The 25878-nt window shown below is 34.7% G+C and overlaps 1 protein-coding gene across 1 annotated transcript in view; it reads left to right on the plus strand.

The window, feature by feature from the left end:
• Positions 1 to 25878, plus strand: part of ASCC3 (activating signal cointegrator 1 complex subunit 3) — a 253462-nt gene that overhangs the window by 59609 nt on the left and 167975 nt on the right. Inside the window, exons 8-9 of the mRNA XM_083857723.1 lie at positions 6876 to 7076; positions 7536 to 7676. Of these exons, the coding sequence (XP_083713849.1) occupies positions 6876 to 7076; positions 7536 to 7676 (342 nt within the window). The remainder of the gene's footprint in view (positions 1 to 6875; positions 7077 to 7535; positions 7677 to 25878) is intronic.

Raw genomic sequence — 25878 nt, forward strand, 5'->3', positions numbered from 1 at the left:
CAAGAGTAGGTGTTTGAATAATTCAGTAGTCTGTAGAAAAGATATGACTGCTGCAGTTGTTTGTATAGTGTTGCTCATCAAGAGAATAGTTTATATATAAAGTTGGTGACAATGTAACTGTAGACTTACAAGGATTTTTGTAGAAATTGCTTCAGGCATGTAAACGCTTAGCTGTCATATATGAAGGTAAATATTTTCCCCAAAACCTCTTGATTTTGAATAGAGCATTCTTCTTTCTTCAAGAGTGTAGAAGGCAGGACTGATGACAAACAAAACAAACAGCAACAAAAACCCACAAACAAACAAAACCCAACAAAACAAGAAACCAAACTAAACATAACCACAAGCACACAAAACCAGATATAGAAGCTTTTTGTTCATTGACTTTTTGGTTTTCACTGCCTCTTTTTTTGCAAGGAGGGCCCATGTTTCCATAGTTGGTAGGAGGAGAACATTATACTCCTAAATTTTGCTGCAATTTGTTTTTTAATAGAACTGTTCTGGATTTCTCTGGATGGAGTCTGGGTCTTCTTTAGTGAAAGTTTGTTTCATGAACAGCACTCACTGTTATGAACTGTCCAGAATTTTGACATTTCTGAGAATTGAGTAATTCAGTAAAACTCTCAGTGTTTGGCAAATGTGAAGTCTAAAAGGTCTGGACAGGGAATGTTTAATCACGATTTAGAAGCAGCATTCCAAAAAGAGCAAAATCGTAATAATTTTCATAGTTTTTGTGTTATGGTAACTTTGAGCAGAGGAGATCCTTTAATATAGAATGAACATACAAATTTTTTTCCCCCTCAGGATACTTACTTTTACTCTAGTAAACCCCATCAGAATCCAGGTGAGTTTTGCAATGTTCATTTTGAGTTTAAAGATACTAATATAACTTGAAAGTATGGAAAATTCCCTGGTTTCTGATGGCTACTGCTACTTAAATACTTACTTAATGCATTAACCAGCGAATGTGGTGATAATTTAAAAATAAAGACTGTAATTTTCTAAAGTATGTTTAATTCCAATTAAGAACATATTTAAAGAAGTCTTATATGGGCTGTGATTCTCTGTTCGAAGGCATCAGAGTATAATTTTACCTTTATGCTTCGTCATTTGTCATTTCTAGAAATTCTTCTGACTTCTTAATTTAATTAAGGGACTGGAGCATCTTTTGTGTGAGGAGAATGTGAGAGAGCTGAAGAGGAGGCTCAGGGGGAATCTGACAAGTGTATATAAATACCTGATGTGAGAATGATTAACAAAGAGGGAACCAGACTCTCATCAGTTGTGCCCAGGGGCAGCACCATAGGAAATGGGCACAGATAAAGACACATGAGATTTCATCTGAACACAGGAGAGTAATTTGTGTGAGGTGGTCAAATAGTGGTAGACCTTGCTGAGAGAGATTGTGGAGTCTCCATCCTTGCTGATAGTTGGAACACAACTACATAGGTGTAAATGATCCTGCTTTGAGCAGAAGGGCTGAACTGGATGATTTTTAAGTTAAATGACTTTGTGATCTGTGGTTGCTGCTAACAGTGACCTGTATAGACAATACCATGCAAGAATTGCTTTCAGTTCTAGGCTAGTCACTTGCACCAGGTAGGGTGCTGAAGATAAGCTGCTGGTTCTCTGGTGCCTTTTGTTATTTGCATCTGTCTAAGGTGTTCTACTGCAAGCTTCTTTTATAGCACATAACTCTTCAGGTACTACACTCTAGGTGAGATATAATTTGTACTTACTTGAAGAAATTGTAATGCTGATTATGGCCCAAAGCCAGTCATAAGCTCTATTTGGTACGCTTGTATAATTTTCATATCTTTGTGTATGCTACTTGTTCCTGCAAAAATTGTTCCCCTAAGTCCAATGAAATCTCACTGATATGATTTGGTGCTAAATGGAGCAGATCCAAACATCATGCAGTTTTTCTTTTATGTGTTACGAGCCTTTGCTTAAAATGTATATGCGCACTTTGAAAGACAACATTTCAGTCTTTGGGGCAGGTAGGAAATTATATTCTCAAATAGTGCTTCTAAGATAACATAAAAATAATTTTACTTTTATGCTATTTATATAGTTACACATTTTATTTACTTCTGTTCCTTAATCCCATGAGCTACCACTTTTTCATGGAAGTAGCAGAATATTAGTAGCAGAAAAGTGTCATCAGGAGAGGAAAGCTTTGGAAATCCCCAGGTATAATCTCTGTTTATTTCTGAGTGTACCTTCAGTAACAAAATAGGATTTACACTGGCACAAAAGTGCTTTAAGTGTATAGATGCATAATTAGAAAGTGGGGGTGATTACTAATTATTCATAATTCAGAAGGACAGTGGGAATATATTTATTAAAATATGTATGTGTGTTTATAGATACATATAAAACATATGTTTGTGTGTGCATATGAGTATATATGCATAGATGTGTGTTTTAACCAGCAACATTCCAAAGGACAGCAAAGGGGAAAGATGACCTAGAGATTATTTATGTGTCAGAACAAGGGACATGACAGCTTCATATCCTGAATTTCATGGGGCTTATGTAAAAAAGCATGGATTAGTCATACTATTACCAGTTAGATCAATTAGGTTTTTAACTGAAAGTGTAGTAGAACAGCTGACTGCAGAATGGGATTTGTTTCACCTGAGATGTATAAGGTACTTTGCATAAAAGAGTTCTACATTAAAATAAAGCCAATAAGTAGGGAAAATGCTGAAAGCTCAGCCTTGGCTTATGAGTGCAATGGATTATCTCTAAGATAAATGGGTAGTAATCTTATTACTTTGTTATAACAGGACAGAAGATGTCATCATTACAGAGCATTTCTACAAGGTCTTAGTAGTGAATTGCATGACTAAAACTCTGTCTTAAGTGCTGATGGTCTGTGCTGTTTAGAGCAGACACTGCCACTACTGTGTTGCTGAAGTAGTTGTGTTTCTGAGCTGAAATTTGCCTGCAGACTGAACTGTATGGACTCATTCATATAGATCACTTTAATGACTTAAACAAATTTTTCCTATTTTTAAATTGCTGTCAGAGCACCAATACACAAATATCTTTCTGAGAAAATTTCTGATTTAGAATATCTTAAGTGTAATCTCATTTATTCATAAATGCACTAGTTGTAACAATAAATTCCATGGGAAACAATTGGAAAGCTTACTGAAGTAAAATCAGGGGATTTATTCATTCATGTCACAGCTGCTTTGAGTATCATCTGGTTTGTGGAAAGAGTTGCTTCTCAGTGGATTTTCATATTGATTCATACATGAGTAAAAATGGCATCATCTTAGGCTTGAAATCCTGTTAGTTGAGAGGAACACTCAGATTGTATTCTACTCAAACTTCCTATGGTTTGTGTTGAATTCTAGGGATAAATCAGCTGTAGAATAGAAGGCTAAAAATGTTGCATCTCATTCATTTTCAGTAAAAAAACACTTTTTGCCATCCAGTGGCTACCAGTCCTTTAAGCAAGAAGGGATTTCAGTGGTTTATCTGAAAAGGAGTTAGTCTGTAGAAGCCTTGGCTCATGTTTATGTGCCAGAGGAAAAAAAAATTGATTTCTATTTTAAAAATAGTAGTATGTGCAAATGACAATTTAAAAGACCAAATCTTCTAGTACCTTTGTCAAACTGTGGACTTCCATGCATACTGTTGCATTTCTGTATGCTGCCTCACTATTTTGTAAGGGCAAAACTACTGGGTTTGGATTACACACTTGTACTTACTGCATGGAATAAAATGGAATTTAGAGGAAAGATAATATTTTTTCAATTAATGGGGAGTTCGTTTGAAGATGTCTTAGTACCTCCAGAGGAAAAAAAAATCCTTTCTCATGTAGCTTTTTTAATCCTTAGTATATTCCTGCAGAGTCAACTTTCAAAGATTATTCATTGACTGTTTGGGGATTCTGAATGTTGTAAATTGATTTGTGAGTGCTGGCTTGAAAATTAATTAGTGTGTTGAGTGAAAAACTAGGTTCTGGTTCAGAATACCATTATTTTTTTAAAAAAGTACTTCTAGTTCTTAACCAGGCTTTTATGTTTTGGTTGTTTTGGGGTTTTTTTTTTTTGTTAATCTTTATTCTGCTCTTAATATTCCTGTTTCAATAGGCTTAGCACCTTTCCAGAAAACAGGCTGAAGTTAATTTTTCTAACTTGCTGCACAGCTTCATCTGTTTTTTTCAGGAACATCTGGTTTTTTATTGCTGCTTATCAAGTCAGTCTTAATCCATGGTGTTAATATTTTCCAATGGGAAAAGAGACAGGAAATTATTTTTATTTTTCTGAATATGTATTTATTTTTGCTTACAATCGAATATGCTAGGCCTATATTATAAGTAATTTCTGCCAAACGTAAAGGAAAAAGATGTTTTATGCTGCAGACTTAAAGTTTAGGAGAAGCTGGAACAGCATATTTTTACAGGCACTAGCTTAAGAAAACTTAAGATATATTTAAGGGTGTTAACAACCACTTCACTGTAAGGTGATCTGTATGTGTAAAGCCACACAAATTCAATGGGTTACTGTGAAAAATTCCTGTCATCCATTTCTGAAGATACTTAGGCTGGACTTCATTTTCACAGCAATGTTTCTACTTTTGCTTAAAAACTACTTCTTTAAACAATGTAATACTGTGTAATGTAGTGTTTTATTAGTTCAATTCTGTAATCACCCATTGTATTTGTGAGTTTCTCTCTGTAGATCCTTTGTTATAAATGCTGTAAATGGTGTTCATGAGTGTGAACTTCATGCAGTGTTTATAATAGCTTCTAAAAGCAACTCGATGGAATGGGAGAGAAAAGGAAAAAATACAACCAATTTCAAAGACCTGTCAGGAAATCTCAAAATGAAGTAACAGGGAAGTTAGAAACCTAAATGCCTAAGGAGACCATACAAATAGCTGATTGAACCCTGATAGCACCAAGATATTCTACAGGTCTCCAGGAAAACCATTAATGCTTTATAAGAGTATCATTCATGAAGATGAAATGAATTTTGAAGATGACACACGAAATACACATTATGTGTACAAAACTTGGTGCAAAAGAAATAAGCTTTCTTCCTGTAATGTTGCAAGCAGAGTAAACTGTGCAAAAACAGTGACAGTGAAAACTGTTGTAATCCTGAAATTTAGCCTCTAAAAATCTGAAGAAACTTGATGAAAACTGTATGAATTAGTTGCATTAGATTCTTCATTTTTCTTCACCAAAGACAATGGTTTAAAATAGATACTTTGATATATTTGAGATTTGTCAATCCTACAAATACAAATGCACTTCATGATTTGAATAGTATTTACTTTTTCAGTGGGGCATAGGAAGTTTTCAACCCAAAAGCTCTAAGGCAGAGGTACTGTTAAAGTGAAAAAGATGTTTTTCAAAAAGAAAGTGTGTGTTAATTGCATAGCATTTTCATTGACTTGTATATCAGTGAATGTTGTTTTTGCATGTTCAAAGCCATCTAATTAAAACTACAGTTGGTTAGTTAATATATATTTAAGAGTAGAGCATTCTCATTTTTTGTGAAAATGATCTACTTATGTATATTTGTAATTTGTATCATCATCACAAGGAAGCTGCAGCACAATGATAAACAGTGTTGTTTGTTGCAAAGTTAAGTATTTTATATAAATAGCTGATGAATCCCTCATTCCTAAGTTTGCATTACCTAGAGAAGTCCTGCTCAAATAATTTGCTTAGTATTGGAATGAATTGGGAAGAGTATTTGATATGGGAGAGGCTTTTACCATAGAAAAGCACTGTAAATTAATTAAACCGCACAGAATAATGGAAAAGGAGATCTTCAGAAGATTCTTTGAGGCCTGTTCTTTACTTTATTTTTGTTGTTTTCTACAAGTAAAGTAAAAATTGGAGTCTTCAAATATATCAGTAAGATACTTTTCGTTCTTTGTAGTAGAAGCAGTGCAGGTAATTAAATCTAGATAGAAAATAATTATGTATTCTGCAGTCTATTTTAAACATCTGTGAAAAGTAACTAAAAAAAAGTAAGTTTATTAGAAAATTAATTTTATATTTGAAGGGCTTTTCTTCAGTTGCAAAGGTTTTATGATCTTCAAATGCAGAAATTGCCACTGTCTCTGTACAGTGATTTTCCTGGTAAAAGTGTAATTTTTCAGAGAGACCAATAGGAGTGAAGTGTTACTGTAATTGATGGTTTGTACTTTAAAAAATTTAACCATGCATTAAACTATAATAAGCCTAATTTCCTGTATCAACTATAAAATTTGTATTTTCAAAACATTCTCAAATTTTGTTTTGGATTACACATACAAGTTTTGTGTTACTTTTGGTGACTGCAGCGTGTTGTGAGTTGGAGAAAGATCTGAACATGAACAATTGCAAGGTGGAGATTTTCTCAAAAGCAAGAGAAAGTTTTTACTGTATTTATATGTCTGTGTTTGCAATATTGAACTTTATTGAATTCCATTGTTTTGATGCCTCATCTTCCAGTAGAGTAGTCATAGTTTGTCATCTTAGGTTTTGAGATGTAGATTGTTCTTTTCTTGTTAATGCTTAATGCTGTTTAATTACTAATAGTTCCATATTCTACTGCGTGTTAGTTTTGGTCCCACTCTTGAGTTCAAAATAAAAAGGTGGTGAAATAGTATTAGGCTAAAGATTATGATTAATTTTAGTATAGGTTATGGTGCTATAATTTATTTTCTTTATTGATTCCTTATTTGAGGGTTGTGTAGAAGTGGTACCCTCAGAATAAAAAAAAACTTGGAATAATATTATGACAGATATCTGAAGGTTTGTTTCCATGTGCTCTTTTTCTTATGATTAATAAGAAATAGATACATATGTATAAACATCTGTGAAAAATCCAAGAGATGTGTGTTGTTTGTTTTAACAGGTTGGACAACTTGCTTTTAAAGGCATGAAAAGACTAAACCGAATCCAGTCTATAGTTTTTGAGACTGCCTACAACACAAATGAGAACATGCTGATCTGTGCCCCCACTGGAGCTGGGAAGACTAACATTGCCATGCTAACAATCCTTCATGAGATTCGCCAGCATGTCCAGCATGGTGTTATCAAAAAGGATGAGTTTAAGGTAGGAGTTTAAAGAACCAAATAACAACTTTTTAACTTGTAAGGTAAAATTTATTATATGTTTTATGTGGAATATGAAATCAGGATGATCTCAAGGATATTAGACTTTTCCAAGTTAAAGATAAGGCTAGTTCTGATTTACTTCATTATTGTTAAAGCTATTCTTATTTGTGTTCTAAAAATCTTATTATGTGAATAAAAAGCTATGAAAATGCATTTAGCTTTCATGCAGAACCAATTTTCAAAGCAATGAGGCTGTATAAACAAAATCCATTGTCCTTTTAACAGCTGCACACTTATCCAACAAAGATAACTACTTTTCATATATCACTATTAAGATTTTTCACTGTAAGCGCCTGGCATCATATTTCACAATAAATTGTGATTTGTAATGGTTGCCATGAAACAAACGACATTGTGGGGTTTGCTCATTTATCAAGTGAGTGTTGTTTTGGTGCAGATTGTGTATGTTGCTCCTATGAAGGCTTTGGCAGCCGAAATGACAAATTACTTCAGCAAGCGTCTGGAGCCACTTGGCATTACTGTGAAGGAGTTGACTGGTGATATGCAACTGTCAAAAGGCGAAATTCTGCGAACACAGGTATGCTTAAACTTTTTAAATACTGTTCTGTGTGTGTCTTTGTACCTTTTCATAGGTACACTGCTCTTCAAACTCCTTGTGACAGTATTGGTGAAGCAGGTGAAGCATTATTGCTACATCTATTATTACAGTGATTATGTACACTGATATAAGTTCAGAATTCTTCAGTAAAAACCATTTTTGAAAAGTTTGAAGGTTGGTCTGCAAATGGTGAGTTCCAAATAAATCCGAAATGCTGTAACAACATTGTTGTAAATATGCTAAAATAACACTTGCCTTCTTTTTTATTTTAAAAAAATACAACCAAACAAAAAAAAAAAAAAAAATAAAAATAAATAAATAAAAAAAAAAAAAAAAAAAAAAAACACAACCTCAACAAAATAAAACTGTAGGTTTCTGTTAATAGCTGATCTTACTCTTCCTCATTTGTCCTTAAAAAGACATCACTAGGCTAAACATTTGAACATTCATGGAACTGAATAGAATTTGTGGGTTTAGCCTTTTAAATAGGATTGCATAAATGGAGATTAGGAGATTATTTTCTTTTAGCAGACACTTTTTTTGCCATATTTATTTCAGGCAAATGCTATTTGTATCAGTGAAATACCATTTTTCCAAAACCTTAAGATACTTTTATACCTGTTGTTGCATCACAGTTCTATGTGATTTCCCTTTCCCCTTCTGCCTGGTCGAAGAAACAGAAAAGAAAACTGGTTGTATTATCAATATGAACGTTTATAAATGTAACTTGTAGTAATTGTTGATTCTGATTAGTGATATTTTGGCAGTCTTAGCTTTGAGGTATTTAACTTTGTCATGTTAAATGGAGTGAAAGAAAAACCCTTCACATAACAAGGATATATATAAGTTTGTAATTAATAATTAGGAGGACCACTGCAGTAGTAATCCAGTATGAAGTTGTGAATAACAATTAGAAGATGTATATGCAGACATATTGATACATACAGTCACAATACTGTGTAACCAATAAATAGGAAACCAATATCAGTGAGTGACAGTAAAATCACTGGTACTTTATCAGAGTGACTTTGCAACACCATCTACCTAAAATATGAGTTTACAAAATAATAATAAAAAAAAAGTTTGGCAAGAACTTTTAGTAATTGAAATTATTTAGATACATCAAATTACCATTTTAAATTGCTTCCTGTTTTCACAATACTTTTCAGCTAGGGCACATAATCAAGTAGATCATGGTTTTAATGGAGAGAGATAATATGTAATCACTGCTGAAACTGAAAGTGACAGTAGAAGAGCCTGCTCTGAATATAAGGATGAACAGAATGAATGTAGAATGGAAAAGTGCTAATTACACTTGCTCTTCTAGTTAGCAATATAATTCCTACAATCTCACCTCATTATTAGTACTCAGCTTACATCCAGTAAAAAAGGTAAGGGAACAAAAGAAACAAAAAATATTTCAAGCTTTATTAAAAACTTTTTATGGGAAATAGTTTACAAAGCTGAAATGTATTGCTCTAGTAATGGGAACTTATTAATATATGCAGAATATTAACTTAGAGGAACTTAGTAACTTGAGTGTAGGAAGACTATCTGCTTCATCATGTTCTTTTATTTCAGTCCAGAATGTCATTACTAGCATAATTCTTAATTTTGTTGTGGAGAGGAGGCTAAAGCAGATTAAAAATCAAGAAGAAAAAGAGAAGGGAGGATGTGGGTAATTTTCTTTTTTTTTTTTTTCCTGCCAAGGATTCATCTCATTGCTTTGAAATTAGGGGTTTTATTTTGCCTGAAACCTACCAGGCAAACCAGGATTTCTACAGTTTTCTATGTATTTCATAGTGCAGAAACACTAATCTGAAGTGCATTTGTAGTTTCAAAACCTTTGGGGAGAGCGTGGAGGTGGAAGAAAAATGGTCTCCAGAAAAGGAAAAATTTGGAAGCCACTGTATTTGTGACCCAAAACTCAGTTCCTACATTTTCAAAGAAGCTATAGTTAAAGTGTTGATTGATTTCAGTTTTGCTTTTTGCTCAGTTTTGTGTCTTTGGTCTTCAAAACATTGGGAAGGTTAAAAGGAAAAAATATAAAGGCTAAAATTCTGGGACAGTGAAATAACACTTTTTTTCTCTTATTTTTCGTAGCTAGTCAGTCTTATGATTAATCAGTAATGTAGAAAGTGAGGATGAGACATGATGCCAATCCAACAGTTTCCAGTGTAATTGCTGCCACTCTTCTTGAAGATTCTGTTGCCCAGTAGTGTGCAATGTTTTATTGCTGCATAACAAAGTGCACAGCAAATATGTAGCATATTATAAACTGAGGAAAGAGCACTTGCTTATGCTGGGTCTTGCTTATTACTCTGTATATATATTGTTTTCTATGAAAACTCATGAGCTTTCTTTGCTCAACTCGGCGCTTAAAACCACTTCATCCAAGCAGGTTTCTTTCACCATTTTTTACCCTGTATTAAATTGATTCTTGATTCCAAACTTCATTTTACTTGTCAGCTTCTCTAATGCGTACATTTCTCAGAAAAGAATACTCTTGATAGGTGTTGCTGCTTTATTTATAGTTTCAGATTTGCTTTGCCAGTCATTGCTCTGTTTTCTAGCCCTTAGTAGTGTATGTAATGAAGTACCTTTATTTAACAGAAAAGCAGTTTTTCCTGTAAGAATCAATGCTACAGCAGGTAGATGCATGCACACAATTTATATATACAGGGACATTTTGTATCATTTGGGGAGTAAAAGGCAGAGAGTAGGATCATCAGCCAAGGTATTTCAGGCTGGATAACTGTTTCAAAAGATCTCAGCTGGTACTTCTAGGCAAGTGAAGGTCTGATATCTATCTCCTGTGACAGTTGTCTTTTGCCCATTTTCTGAGCAGTTGCGTTTTCACCATCTTTATTTTTGTTCTCAGGTGAATCAAATCAGTCACAGTGAAAGATGTAAAACAAGGTGATTGTCAGGTATTAGTTAAAAGTAGTGCTTCAGTGACAATCCTGATAATTTTCTGCTTCCTTTCCGTCCTACTTGCTTCATCCTTCATACTTTGCCTGTGTATATTTAAAGATGTGTATTTTGCAAGTTATTACATGTGGCTGTTGTGCTTATCCTGATGAGGAAAAATGGCTTTATCTGACAAATTGGTAAATGTCTCCCTTCTCAGGAAAGCACCCTTAATGTACAGTGGGGACTACCGCTATTATTACTTCTACAAATATTTTTAAAGATATAAATGCTAGCCCAAAAAAGGTAATGAGGAATTAAAATTTTCATTCCCATTATGGTGGAGTAAAATCTTTAAAATAGTTTTGAAAAATTCCAATTAAAAAGGTCTATGGTACATTTTTTCAGCGATGACTCTGTGCTTTCTGTGCTGTCATTTATACTCATCCAGAAGGTAGCCATGTTTCTTGTTGCTTCATACTCTTATGGTATTATACATGATATAGTTTTACTTCCGTGCTAATATTCTACGTTCATTAACATTGCTATGGTTCCAACAGACCTCATAGGCTTTTAAAATACATTATTTCTGATTTTACCAATAATGAAATTGCCTTAAAAAGAAAAATTAAATCAGTTTTTGTTGACTCTTTAGTCAGTCTTCTAACCTGCTCCTCACATCTTATGCATTGAAAGCCAGTTAGAAGTTTAATGTGTGGGATGTGTGTTAAGACACTGAAACAATTTCCTTTCATAGAAATATAGAATGGTTTGACCTTGCATTTGCAACAAATACGATGTAGTTATAGTTGTCTTTTGAAAGTTTGGAGGATACAGCCAGAATTGGAGCAGTATAGATTTATAATGTAATCACCAGATCTGAAAGCAGTGCCTTGCCCTGGGCACGGTGTGTTGTAAGCTGATGGATGAATGGCATCATACCTTGTGCAAAACAGTAGTAGCCTCTACAGAGTGCAGAAATGCCTTCTGGCTTTAACACAAAGTTGATAGGTATCAAAAAAATATAGAAGATAATTTCTTTTTAATGTTTTATGCCTATATAGCATGAAAGAAAGTTAAGATCCTTGGCATAACATAGTAAAACCTTATCAAAGTTTCTACCACCTTTATAAAGTTTAAAAATAGTTTTTGAAAATTACTCTGTTAAATATATTTTATATATATTTTTAAGGGAAGATATTTTGATGTTTTATTGCATCTTCAGTTAGTGTGAATGTTTCTTACGCTTAGACTGGTACCTCAGCAGTTTTGTTTTAGATGTGTTCTGGTATAATCATTTTCAACAACCTGCATTCTAATTCAAATAAATACATGTAAGTGAGGCTGACATTTTGAAGTAGAAATGGGTTTTCTATAATATTTTTGCTTTATTTTGTGCCTCAGATCTGCAGATGTAAAATGAAATCACTTTTATTTGTTTTAGATCTCTTCTTTTGCTTTGAAGTGTGCCAGACTGTTGTATGCCTTACTTGCTACACAAGTATTAGCATTAAGGCCAGATCACAAGTGCTGTGTTGCTAAAATTATGTAGTAGTTGGTCAAGTTGTGAAAGCAGGCTAATTTCCCCAGCCTATAAACCTCTACGTGTCTCTGTTCCTTCAGTTTCATGTTGTTGGAGTTAAAGGGATTCAGACAGCAGGAAAAGGAGTTTTACTTTTAAATAAATATTATGAGAAAATGAATCCAACTGTAATTGTGTGAATAGTCCTGATTCTGCCACTTCTGAACTATTGAATTTTTTTTAACTCTTTAGGAATATAGAATTTTTCTTAAAAGAAAAACATTTCTATTTTTGCTATGGTTCTTCTTCATCAAAAATTATTTATACGGAAAGCAAGGCTATTAATTTAAAACATATTATTGGATTTTCTGTAGTGTTTACATAGTACTCAGGTACTTCAAGGTCCACAGAAAGAGTTGTATACATTTACTGAACTGCAAGGCTGGGCCTGGCAACATGGGCCTGAAAGACATCACTGAAACAGACATCTCCAAACAAACAGACATATCCCATTGCTAGGTTTCTGCTGGACTCCACCTATCTCTGTCTTTTTTCTGTCACAAATTTGATAGAAATTAATCTCATGTCTGATTAAAGAATGGGGGCTTATCAGAAGCAAATCAGAAGCTTTATCTGACCTTAGTCTGCTTTCAACCTAATGTGCTTCTAAAACATTCATCCTTAATGAAGGCAGGAAGTGGGAAAACTATAGGAACATTCACCCATTTTAAAAACCCCAACTAAAACAAACCCAAACACAAAAAAACAACAAAACAAAACAAAAAACCTCCTTCATTCTTTATGAACTCTAAAAAAATTCCATTATGTTCAAGAAATCTAATTCAAAGTTTACATTTTTTGCTGTCTTGTGTGAGTAGTGAAGAAAGTATTGCTAAATCTGACTTGCACTGTTATTTAGAAAATGGGCAGCTGGCTGTCATATTTGTTCTCTTCCCATTAACCTGTATAAACTGAAGTTATGTTGCTTTCAGAGTTGATTCTTAACTTTGCTCACCATTTAGATGAAAACTATCTTCATATTTTGCTAAGAAACGATCCTTCATAGGTTTAGAAAAGACACCACTTTAATTTGCCAAGTGCCAAACATGTTGAGCAGTTTAAAAATGTGAACCAGGCACACATGGTGGTGGGGAGGAGGTGCTCCAGGCACTGGAGCAGAGATTCCCTCAGCCTGTTGAAGAGGCCACGGTGGAGCCGATGTCCACACTGCAGCTCTTGGAGAACCCCACAATGCAACAGGTTGATGGTGCCATAAAAGAAGAGATGGCCCATGGAGAGCTCATGCAGGAACTGGCTTCTGGCAGGAATTGTGCCTGTGGAAAGGACCCATGTTGGAGCAGTTTGTGAAGGTGTATCCTGTGGTAGGGATCTACAGCAGAGTGGGAAAGAAGTGTGAGGAAGGAATGTCTGAGGTGAAGTTATGAACTGACTGTAACCCCCATCCCCAAGATGTAGAGAACTTGGAACAAAGCAGTGAAGCAGGACTAGTATGAAGAGGTTTTTGGGTTTTGTCTTTGTTTCCTCACTGTTGTACTCTGTTTTTAATATGCAATCATTTTCTTCAAATTAAGTCTGTTTTGCCCATGACAGTAACTGATACACAACCTCCCAGTCTTTTATCTTCACCCGTTCACTTTTCCATCTTACTTTCTCCCCCTGTCCAGGAAATAAGGGGAAGTGAGAGTGGTGGCCGTCTGCCAGCTGCAGTGGTTGACCTTCCACAGTTAGTTTTAGCTCAGTTAGTTTTCGTTTGGGATTTTTTTTAAATGAAGTTACTGCTTTCTCTGATGATTTAATTTTGGTATTTAAAATCCAAGTGAATTTTGTTTAGTTTATTGCAAATTTTATTAGCTGGTTATTTTTCTATTTAACTTTACCCAGCTGTTTATACTTGAAATAAGAGTAGTTTAGAATAAAAGGGCAATTCTTATTGAAGAGCATGAGTAATACAACAATATTGGTGGTATCTTTGTAAACAGTAGTGTTGTAAATGAAAAGAGAATTTGTGTAAGCTGCATTTGCATTGGCAAATACATTTGTTTGATTACTGAAAATAATGCTTTTCTTGACGGGAGGAAATAGCCTGAAGGACCAAATGTATTTTGACATCTCAAAGATTAGCTGATTAGTTATACTTTCGATGGCAAGACAGAAGTGAGAAGTGAAGCAGAGACCACAAAAGCATCAGACCTGAATAGGGCAAGTAGGTCTGAGAACAACAAAAGGCATCAGGACCTCTGAGTAATATGGATGATCACTCTGATTGATTCTGTCAGCTGATAGACTCTGATATTAAGTCATGAAGGCTTTATTCCCTCTTGGAATCTGATACTAATAAAATGGAATAATGCTTTTTTCTCAACTTCTTAACTGCAATATAAAACTAATCAAGTCCAAAACTATTGGAAGCAAAAAAGGGCTGTAAAGTTGAGGTGCCTGCTGTTTCATCTACAGCTTTATTTTTCTCATATAATGTTCCTCATTTCCTGCACTTTAGTAGGGTATAGAGATGCTTCTAAGTAAAAGCAAACAGTGAGGTTGATTCCTGCTACTTTTCCTGCATACATTTTATTAAATTTTGGAGCATTATATTCTATGATATTCTGCTATGTATGTGCTTCTCACTTCACGGGTATACAAAGCCCACTATTAGATGCTGAATATGCATATACTGTGACTTTTCTTATTCATATAGTAAGCACATGAGATAGTGATTCTTTACAGTAATAAAGATGATGTCATTTGACATGCATATCACTATACTCATACAAAAATGTTTCAATTTGTGAGAAAGAATTATGAATGCTTTTAATTCAGAATATTGACAGCTCTTTTCCCATAACAGTAATTCACAGGGTATTGTATTGTACTGCATTTTAACAGAAAACAACTGTAGAACACTTTTTTTAAAAGGCTGATACTGTCAATTGCTGTCTCATTTGTATTACTGCAGCGTTTTGTGAAAATTATATGAAGAACTTACACTGAAAATTTGCATAGAATGTACAATCTACAGTGTCTTTGAAGCAAGATACTACTATTTTATTTTCTTGTCTCTTGGTGCTTTGTCCCTATCAAACCTCCTTTTTGCATATCCAATATATTTTGTCCATCCTGTAAGCACTTACTCTTGATAATAGTCCTCTCTAAGTGGCCTTCATCTTCTATTTTATGCCATTGGTTTTTTACTTGGAGTTGTTGCAAACATTTGTATTACTGTTGACTTTAGATGCCAGTCTATTTCCTTCCAGGAGCAAAATGGTGCTTTGGATGTCTTAGATGTAGTAAAATCTACAAATATCTTTCGGTGTGAAGAGTTAAACTTCCATGAAGTGGCTTTCAGAAGTGATCCAGAGATTATAAAGCTCACTGATAGTGAAAAACCCTCTGCTTTTCAAGTTTTTCATTTCAAAAATAGAGTTTAACCTGGTTAATATTCCCTCTTCCAGTGTGCCTAGAATGTAAAGTAGTGCTGGATTCTATGCACACCCCTGGTTTCAATAGCAGAATATCTTCTTTTGATCAAAATTTGGACTGAGACAGGAAGATATCAAAGTCTAATTTAAAAGAAAGAAAGAAGGGACTTGCCTCTCTTTTGAGAGAACTTCCTGAATATTACTTAGTACAACCTTGCTGAAAGAAAACTTTCTTTCTTCTGAATTTTCAAAGTTATGCACAATCTAAAAGAAGTCTTTCTTTCTCTAAATGAGGTTAAGCCTGACCTTTCAAATGAGAGAAATATACTGAAATATTTAGAACAGAAATCCTTGCTAAAGTGGAGGTCTGAGTTAAGGATCAAAATCTTTTTTATACAAGTAGGATTTCTGTGTCACAAAGTTATTTCCACTTCACACTGTTGTTTCCGTATGAAATTCGTTTGTTTCTGAAGTTCTCATAGTGTGCAAAATGAAATTTTGCTACCTGCTTCATTGATCGTGCTATCTTCAGGGAAAACTGTGTTTAAAAAATTCACTATCCAAGATCTCTCTGAGGCAAGGAGTCTTGGTGGCATACCACAGACTGTTACTTTTTTTTTCTGTCTTGCTTTTATTTTTTTAATGTAATGCTGATATGCCCATCTAGCTCACCTCTGGAACAAGTTTTCAATTTTTTAGTGCTGTAGTGTTATTTCCTGACCTTTAAGGACAAAGAAGGAATTTTTCTGTGGGTGCCATTTTTATGAAGGCTATGGTTTTCCCAGTTTTCTTATTTCTTACTTTCTTTTCTTTCTTGGGGAAATAGTAAAGCAGGTGAAAAATATTGATGTTAAACAGTAGAGAGGTAACTTTGGGCCTGTGATGTTAATTGTTTGGCTGAACTCTTTAACCCTCAGAAATAAAAGCAGTAAGCTCTGCGACATCATGTGTAGGATTCTTGATTGTCTCTGATTATGAAATCTATTAGGAAATAAATGAAGTTTGACTTGTATAAGAGATTGCTGGATATTTTTCCAGTGGGATCAGTTAATGAGCTTGTTGCTTAGTTGAAATGTTGTCTGCGTTGTTTCTATTGTTTTTGTTGCTGGAATACCTGCATTGCTTTCTCAGGCTGATGTTATCATTCTGTGCTTTCAGCACTGTACTTCCTTTTTTTTTTTGGCCTCAGTTTTCCAGTACCCCCTTGAAATTGTTAGAAGCCTTTCTGGTTTATGACTCTTCTATTAATATATGTGCCTGTGACAGCTAAGATTTTGCCAGTGGGGCAAAGTACTTATACATCATCAAACAGTAGCAGTTTGAATAAAAAATAGTAGTCCTTTGTAAGGAACCGAAGGTGCTATCTGTGACCTAAATTAGTTTCTATATTTATGACAGATTTTACTAAAATCAGTCTTCTATGCGTCAGAAATTAGAATCACTACTCTTCAGACATGCGTTTACATTTTGTTTGAAATTATTTACTTTTAAAATAGATACAGTTGTTTATTTTCCTAACATGCCTACTTGCTTGTTGTAATTGCATAATCTGTAGAATTTTAATGTAGGCTTTGACTAACCTACTTTGTGATTAATAATCAAATGTCTCATTCTATGATAAAGTGTGTAATTGACTGGCATTCTTTGCTATGACTCACTTGGCTAAAATCTTTATTTTGCTTGGGCGGAAAGGTGGGAGTTAATTTTTGGTTTAGCAGTAAAAACCTAAATGAAACGATGCCAGATAAAATTACAGACATTTTGAACAATAGGAAAAAATTTGGTTTATGTATCCTGTAGTTAAAGGATATAAGGTGGGTTGTTTTGTAATTGCATTCTTGGTAGTGTGTTCCCTTTTATTGGAAATAATTACATTCATGCCTGACTTGGCTACTAGAACATTTTTTAACTGTTTTAAAACCAGAAGTTGTGAGTGTTGTTTTTTTTTTTTCCCTGTAAGTGATAAACTATTTGACATTGTACTTCAGCACCTAAATGAACAAATACGAATACTTGATTTGGATGAATGGCACTTGCTACAAGTATATACTCTTGGTTTTTTCCTTCTCCTCTCCAGTGGGCACATTTTTTCATTACTTTAGGCTTTATCAGAGTATATTCAGTTTTAATATATCTGTATGTTATACATTTACATAAATCACTGTCTCTGAAGAGGTTTGATATTAAAATTTGTGCTGGTTTTGGCTGGGATAGAGTTAATTTTCTTCATAACGGCTAGTATGGGCTGTGGTTTGCATTTTTGCTGGGAACAGTGTAAATGACACAAGGTGTTTTTGTTATAGCTGAGCAGCAGTTTCAGAGAGTCAGGGCCTTTTCTGCCCCTTACCCCACCCCACCAGCAAGGGGACTGGGGGTGCACAGGGAATTGGGAGGGGAACACAGCTGATCCCAACTGACCACAGGGATATCCCAAACCACAACGTTTAGAGCTGGAGGAAGGAAGGGGGACATTTGGAGAAACCATTTGTATTCCTGAGTCACTGTTAGACATTATGGATCCCCCAATCACCCACTCTCAATGGGAAGTGGTAGATGAATTTCTTGTTCTGCTTTGAATTCCAAGTGTGCACAGCTTTTGCTTTACCTATTAAACCCTTTATCTCACCGGAGGGGGCTGCATGGGTGGCTGTGTGGAGCCCAGTTGCTGGCTGGAATTAAACCACAACACAATGGAACTTAAAAGTACTAGGGTACAAATACAAAAACAAACAAAAAAATATTTGTGGTTTGGAAACACCATTGTTCCAGACTGCAGGAATGCTTGTTGCTCTTTGATTGTATGGCTAAGACCAACAGTGTCACCTACAGGTGATTCAAGTAGATTCTCAGTTTTTCAAGCTAAGTGAAGATATCAGACACACAAGAGAAGTTAGTTTTTGAAAATAGGAAGATCTGATTTAGTAGCTTTCCGGTTAGTATCTTAAATCAATTTTGCTGCTTATTATTGTTATGAAATTAGGTGCAAATACATAATTCAAAATATTTTTGTAAGCAGTACTAGCTAAAAAAATTGAAATAATTTTTTAATGTGTATAAAAATGGTTATTGGAAATATTCTGCCTATTTACTATTTAAAGCCAAATTGCACTGAAACATGTGATTTATGACATTAAATACATTTAGTGTCTGTTTTTATAGAGGTCAAAATTCATTGCTTGTCAATGATTCACCACAATTCATTGTGGCAGAATGTTGCAGGAGTGAGTATGAAGTAAAATGTTAAAAATATTGCATGGAAAATATCAAATTAGTAAACATTTTAAGAATTTGTGTCTGTAAAAGATTACTCTTAGATTATTGCATCTATTACTTCTATACAACAGGTATTAATGATGCTCAAGTTTTTCTGAAAATAGAACATACGAACTTCATGTATGTTAAGAGAGAGGACTTGTTCTTTAGTCTGTTTTTTAAGGGTTCAGCATCTTTCTTTCTCTGTTGACTGGTTTGTAATTAAATTATTACTTTTTAAAAGGCCCTATTCACTTGTGCATGACTGGGAGTAGTTGAATCAAATTCTGTCTTGACAGATTTTTAAGTGTATTGCTGCAGTGATGTGACCATCCAGTAATGACTGAATCACATGAGTTGCAAAGTACTTCTAATGTTTTAAGCTAGATTGTGAGTGGCATCTTTTAATCTAGTGGCATAATCAGAGAGACTTCAATGTTATAAAGATGTGTGACTGTGGGAAGAAGAAAGCCTGGCTGGAGCTGCTAAGTATGTCCCACTTCTGCAACAGAAGGATGAAGCTCCTAAGGGGAAGCTGCCTTTGAGATTTCTATTCTTTCTATTACTTTTATATTGTTTACTTCCTTTTGTCCACCTCAAGTGGGAGAGATAGATAGATAGATAGATAGATAGATAGATAGATAGATAGATAGATAGATAGATGGATGGATGGAGTGGCTTTGTGTTGACTGTCAGCTGTTGCATTTAGAGATCCCAGTGTTTGGTGGTTACCTTACATATGATTCAGTAATAGACTGGAGACTGTTTCTTGTGCCAGGCACCAGTTTTGATGTGTGCTTGTTTTACTGCGGCTTTTTGTCATTGAAGAAAATACTGAAGACAGTGACAGTGAAAACTAAACATTACTGCTTCATGTCAAAGGCACAATTCTAAGCGCAAGATCTCTTTACCACTCCTTCCACTTTCTTGGTCTTGCTTTACTGTGTTTCAGACAGCCCATCTTATACTTGCCAAGTTGTATTTACTGCTACATCTCTCAAAACAGATAAATGTAATGCTGATTGGGCAACCTTGGTATTGGGGTGGGGGAGAGAGGGAAGAAATTAGTCTAATAGAAAGTTTCAAAGACTTTTAATTCAATTGTGTGCTGATATACAAAAAATTATAGATCCAGTTTTATAGCTGTAATATGTTCAGTAAGCTCAATACCTTTGTGTCATGCAGCATGATTCTTGAGTTAAAGTCTTCACTTAATGCCCTTCAGAAACTGCATTTCGTGTAAAGGTATTATATGTAATGTAGCACATTACAGCAATATTTTCTACACCCCATTGTAAATGACCTTGCAAGTGATACTAATGAGTCCAATAAGCTACTTCAGTATTTTTTTAATCTAGATGGAAATTCAAAGTCTGTCAGACTTTAAAACTCTTTAGCAATCCTTTGTACTTCTTATTCTTGCTCAATGCCTCCAAACTCAGAGTGGCTCGTCCTGATAATCAGCAAAATTGTCAGGAGACCCACAGCATGAAAACCAAACATAAAAAGGAAGCATGCAGGAGGTGGATGCAGAAACAGTTGACCTGGAAGGATTGTAGTTGTGCATGTTGAGCATGAAGGGACAGGGTTAAGTAAGGAAAAGACCAGAAGCATATGTGAAGGGTAGCAAGAAAGGCTTCTTTGGGTGTACAGCAGAAGAAAAATTGGAGAAAAACTCTGCTAAATGGAACAGGGTACCTGATGACAAAAGTCATGTAAAAGGTACAGAGGTGCTTAGTGTTTTCTGTGCTTCAGCTGTTATCGTTAGGCCTGGCTTTCAGCAATCCCAAGCCCCAGAGACAAATGGGAAAATCTAGAGAAGGAAAATTCAACACTTGGTGGAATGAAGTCAGGTATAGGAATGTGCAGACAAACTAAACATGATACAAGTTAATGCAATCTGATAATATTTTCCTCTGAGTCCTGAGGTACCTGGTCAAAGTTATCATGAGATCATTCTTGATTACCTTTGAAAAGTCATGTTGATCCTCTGTGAGGAAGCAAAGCAGTTTTGCAGATGGAACAAAACTGGGAGGAGTGGTTGACAGATCACATGGTTGAACAGTCATTCAGAGGGACTTTGACAGGCTGGAGAAATGGACCAACAGAGATGTCATGAAGTTCCAGAGTTCATGCCATGTTCTACACAGGCGTGGGGGAGTAATTTTATGAACCCATCCAGGCTGGGGGTTGGTCAGATGGAAAGCAGCTTCCCAGGAAAGATAACAGATATTCTGGTGGAAAACAAGTTGAATGTGAGCCAGCAACATCCCCTTCAGTCTGGCCTGCATTTCAAAAGAGTGTTGCCAGCAGCTCAAAGGAGGTGGCTGTTCCTCTCTGCTCAGCCCTGGTGAGACACATCTGTGGTGCTGGGTCCCGTTCTGGGTTCCCCTTTATGAGAGGAACATACATGGGCAATTCTGACAAAAAAGCATGAAGGTTATTGAGGAATAGAACATCTGACATGTGAGGAGAGGCAAAGCAAGCTGGGGTCATTTGGTCTGGATATGAAAATGCTCAGATAGGTGTGATCTGAGTACGTTGTGTATTTATGTGTAAAGACGACTGAGCCAGACATCAGCAGTTCCCAGGGAGTGCAAAAGAGTGGGCACACACTACAATACAGGAAATTCTCTGTAAATGTGAGACTTTTTTTTTTTTTGTGGGGTTGTTCAGACACTGAAAGTTGGTCTAGACAAGCACAATGACTTTGAGTATCACCTGAGAGATCCTTGATATGTGTCTGTATGCAGTGTTCAGCAGACTCCTCTAGGTGATGCTGACTTGAGCAGTACATTGGATTGGATTGGATTGGATTGGATTGGATTTGTAGATCTCTAGAGGTAACTTCCAACCTTATCTTTGCTGTAATTCTGTGAAAATCAAAACTGGTCTATTTTGATGGAATTGTCTATCTGATATTTACTACATGTATCAGTAAAAGATGAGCAAGGAAGGTTTTAGATGCTATTTTGCCTGTTAAAATGTTCCTGTCTAATCATTAAAGATTACATTTTGTTAGAAAATGTTCAGATTTTCTTTTCTAGTGAAGAAATGCTAATAAGCATTTTTCTTTTCATATTTTTATATGTAAAATTAAGACTAAAAATCCTTAAAATACATTGTCTGAATGTTAAATTGTGAAGTACAGTGAATCTCAGTAAGTAACAATAAAGAATGCCTCAATTTAAGCTCTTAAACTAGTATCAGAGAATCTGAAATTGAAGTACTTTGTGGTATGAACTAACTGCTCATCTGCATATGATTAACTAATGATTTTATTAAAAACACCAAATAAAATATAGATTTTGTCTCAGGCTTTTTTGTCACTGAGGATCTTCAGTAAAAGTGGGAGGAAAGTAATTTTCAGGAGTCTCTATTACCATTAATATTTTATTTATGAAGAATTTAGAAGAATGATTTACTTCTGTTTGGTTTAATGGTCTTTTATAGCTGAAAAGATTCTGTGCAAAAGGTGTCTACTTGTCTTTAAAATTACTTAGTAACTGTTTTGCACTTCCAAATACTTTTTTAAGCACAGTAAATTTTACAGGATGAAAACGCAGTCTTTTATAGTTAATGCAAATGATGCATTAAGTTAGACCCTTTTCCCAGAGTACAATTTAAATGTACTCAGAAGTCCAATTATCTTTGATTTAGATGTAAAAATTGCAGAATAACAGCTGTGCCTGCTGAGTGACTATTCCTCTGCAAAAAGATAGCTCATTTGAGCAGAGTTGAGGACAGGTTGCTCAGGGAATGTTTGCCTCTTTTGGATCTTTTTCAAATTTAACTGCTTCTGGTCAGTTGAAAATACAAGTAAATTACAAAATAGCATTGGGGAAATTGAGAGTTTATATCTTCTAAGTTGTCATTTTGTACATAACAGAATATCTTAGGTTGTCTAGCATTTATTGTGATGTATTTGTGTAACAAACCCCAGACATTAAACTTCAAATTAATGCTTGCAAATATTGCAGATAATAATGCTAAATTTGACTGCATTTAGAATACAGCTTTTTCTATGCTACATCAAAGAAAAATTTTAAGCACCTCCAACACTGAAGAATCACTTTACATGGAATAACTATAATAAAATGTAGTCTAAGTTACAATACAATTAGAATATATTTAATATTAGTATAAAGTATTCTTATCATAACAAAAAACATTTTTTTATCATGAAGTGCCTAGTGTGGCATGCAGTACTAGCAGAGTATTTACTAGTAGCATATTAAACTACTAATATAGAGTAGAATGTATTATGTAGGCTGTATGTTATACATAGTTACTTAAGTTACCTATAATCGAAATTTGAAAGATGTTTTTTGTTTACATTGTAAGCTGATCTTAAAACTGTACAAAATAGTATGAGAATTAATCTAATTTGTCTTACTGAGAAAACTAATATATATATATTTCACTGTCGATAAATATTGCTCTAATTTCATTTTACAACACCCTGATCATGGAGCTTTCCTAAACTTCCTGGTAATTCTCCTTCAGGGTTTACCTGTCTTCATTGTTAGAAGATTTATATTTTTTAAATAGAAATCTATTTTCAGCCTAAATCCTAATCAAATTTTATTACCACTTTCCTTACCTGAATGTCTGTCTTCCCCAGTCACTGCTATTTGCTTTCCAAAATCTCTTGCAGTTGTAGTTATCTCTGTTTAGACATGTTTATTTAGCCTAAACATCAGTTAATTTAAACTTTTTGTAAAGGTCATGCTTCATTTATGTTTAGTCATTCTCATTTTTCACTTCTGGACTCTCAGTTGGTTTGCGCTTCTTGAAATAAGTTGCCCAGAACATAATGTATTGCCCCAAGATCATACTGCTGCCGAGCAGAGTGTAAGGTTTATTTAGCATGTCCAAATAGCAGCATTTCTGCCTCAAGGTTTCAATTTTTGCATCAGCAGAGCATTTTTGGTTCATGCGCAGACTGATCTGCTCTTTCTCTTTTTTGCTGTCCAGCTATTGCCTTTCCAGTTGTTTTACATCCTGCATTTGTTGGATAATTATTCCTAAGGGTCAGATGCATCTACTTTGGCTTTAGCCATGTAAGAGTTAGGCAACTGGTCTAAACTGGTTGCACAGAGTTGTAGGGAGAACACAACAGAGAAAAGATTTCCAGGACTGATTCATACTTAGATGGATTAATTGAACCAGCTAGAGGGAGCCTAGACATCTAATTTTGAGGGTGATTTTCTAAATTAGCAGGTAAGATAGGCAAGATAAAAACCTAACGTCAGTGTAAAATATTGAAATTATATTACTGACTCATGCATTAATGCATCTGGTCTTTAATTTATTAAGACGTTTTTAAATTCTTACTCCATCCTCCAATGTGTTTACAGCTCTGTCCAGCATAATATGAATGTAATGTTTAGTTGATATAATCTGTAGTCTATTACTAGGATTACTCATGAAGATATGCAGTGTTATTGAGGTGCATAGACTCCTATGGGATTCTGTGTGATTTGAGCCTTTCATTACAACAACAAACTGTTGATATTTGCTCTTGGTGCTTGAAGAATCCCGCTGAAATCCAAAGGGCATGCTAGTTCTTAGCTAATGTTACCAGAGAATATAAATCTGACAATCTTGCTGTAGGTCTGTTACAGTCACCTTCAACACTGGTTATCATTAGGATTAGCAGATACAATTTTCTCTGGAGTGTAAACTTGAAAGGAAAATATCATGAAATCGCATTTTCACGGAAACAAATTGGTGTTTGAGTTGTTGTTTTGTAAACAGGTGTCACAAAATTGACTTCTAATCCAGTATCTGTTTAATATCAGCATCTCAGCTGAACCAAGACCTTTTCACTTCATCTTACACTTAGTATGCCTCCATATCAGTGATTGGCATTGATTCTTGATTCTGATTGGTGACAAAAACTGAACTTGCTCCCTCTTGCATACATATCTGTGATAGAAAATAAAACTGTTGAGTAAAGGTGTGTGAAAAAGGATATTTGAAACAAAATGTCACTGTTGCCCTTTGGTCCTTTTTCACATAATGTTGGGTTAATCCATGTCTTGGGGTAAGGCTTGACAGGGGCAGAACAGGGGGAAAAATCTGGCTAATCTTAAAATATAAATAAATAAATAAAAGGTTATCATTATGTCAACAAAAGTTATTCTGAACCTTTTAATATTTACAGTTATTGAGATACAGAGGACCCCTGTGATGAGTCTTAAAAGCATACCAGTATAAATAAATTGAAAAAGCTGGGAGCTGAGGTAGTCTTTTATCTTTGTCTCCTGAAGCTGTGCAACCAGAGCCTAAAATTTTCTTGTAGAACAGAGGAGTAACAACTTTGAAACCCTCTTCCTTGCAGCTATGAAAGAAAAAAAGAAAAAGAAAAACAAACTCTTTAGAAGCCCACAATTATCAAACAAAACCACCAAGCAAGCAACAATATTGGATTTCTCAGAAACTTCAATTTCCAAAAAATCTCCTTGTTCTTACTTTTTCCTTGTAAATTCTTAAACAAACTAACAATCTTACCCCACATATTGCTACAATGATATATAAAAACATACACAAATGTATTCTACAGTCATGTTTTGTTGTTACTCTGTTGTATCTCTGTTAGATATGAGAAAGGGGCTGGGGGAGAAGGAAATGCAAAATAACACTGGGAAGATTTAAAAACAAGCAAGCTGGATGCAGTGTCTCAAGAGACAGGCACTTGCTCTAAGTTGTCAGATTTGATTAAGGGAGCTTTTGGCATCAATCAGACCTGACAGTAGTATATCAGAGGTTAGTAAAACTGTAATTGGTGAACTGATTAACAGCAAAGAGGAAAAGAGGGTAATGTTTTGGATCAAACTCCTTTTTAAAACATTTAGGTCATTATTTAAACTTGAAGTCTGAGTAGTTAATTATATATCTTACAGTATAAGAGATGAATTTCACAGAATCATGCAAGATGTTCTTCCTTGCTATGGTTTTCTTAAATAAGGTCTGTACTGACTTTAAACAGACTGTTTTGTCATGGGAAGAAAAAATACAGAGAGCAGGTGCTCATGTCCTATTACTCAGTATAGCT

This window comes from Zosterops lateralis, assembly GCF_965231275.1.
Source record: "Zosterops lateralis genome assembly, chromosome: 3".
Taxonomy (NCBI): Eukaryota; Metazoa; Chordata; class Aves; order Passeriformes; family Zosteropidae; genus Zosterops; species Zosterops lateralis.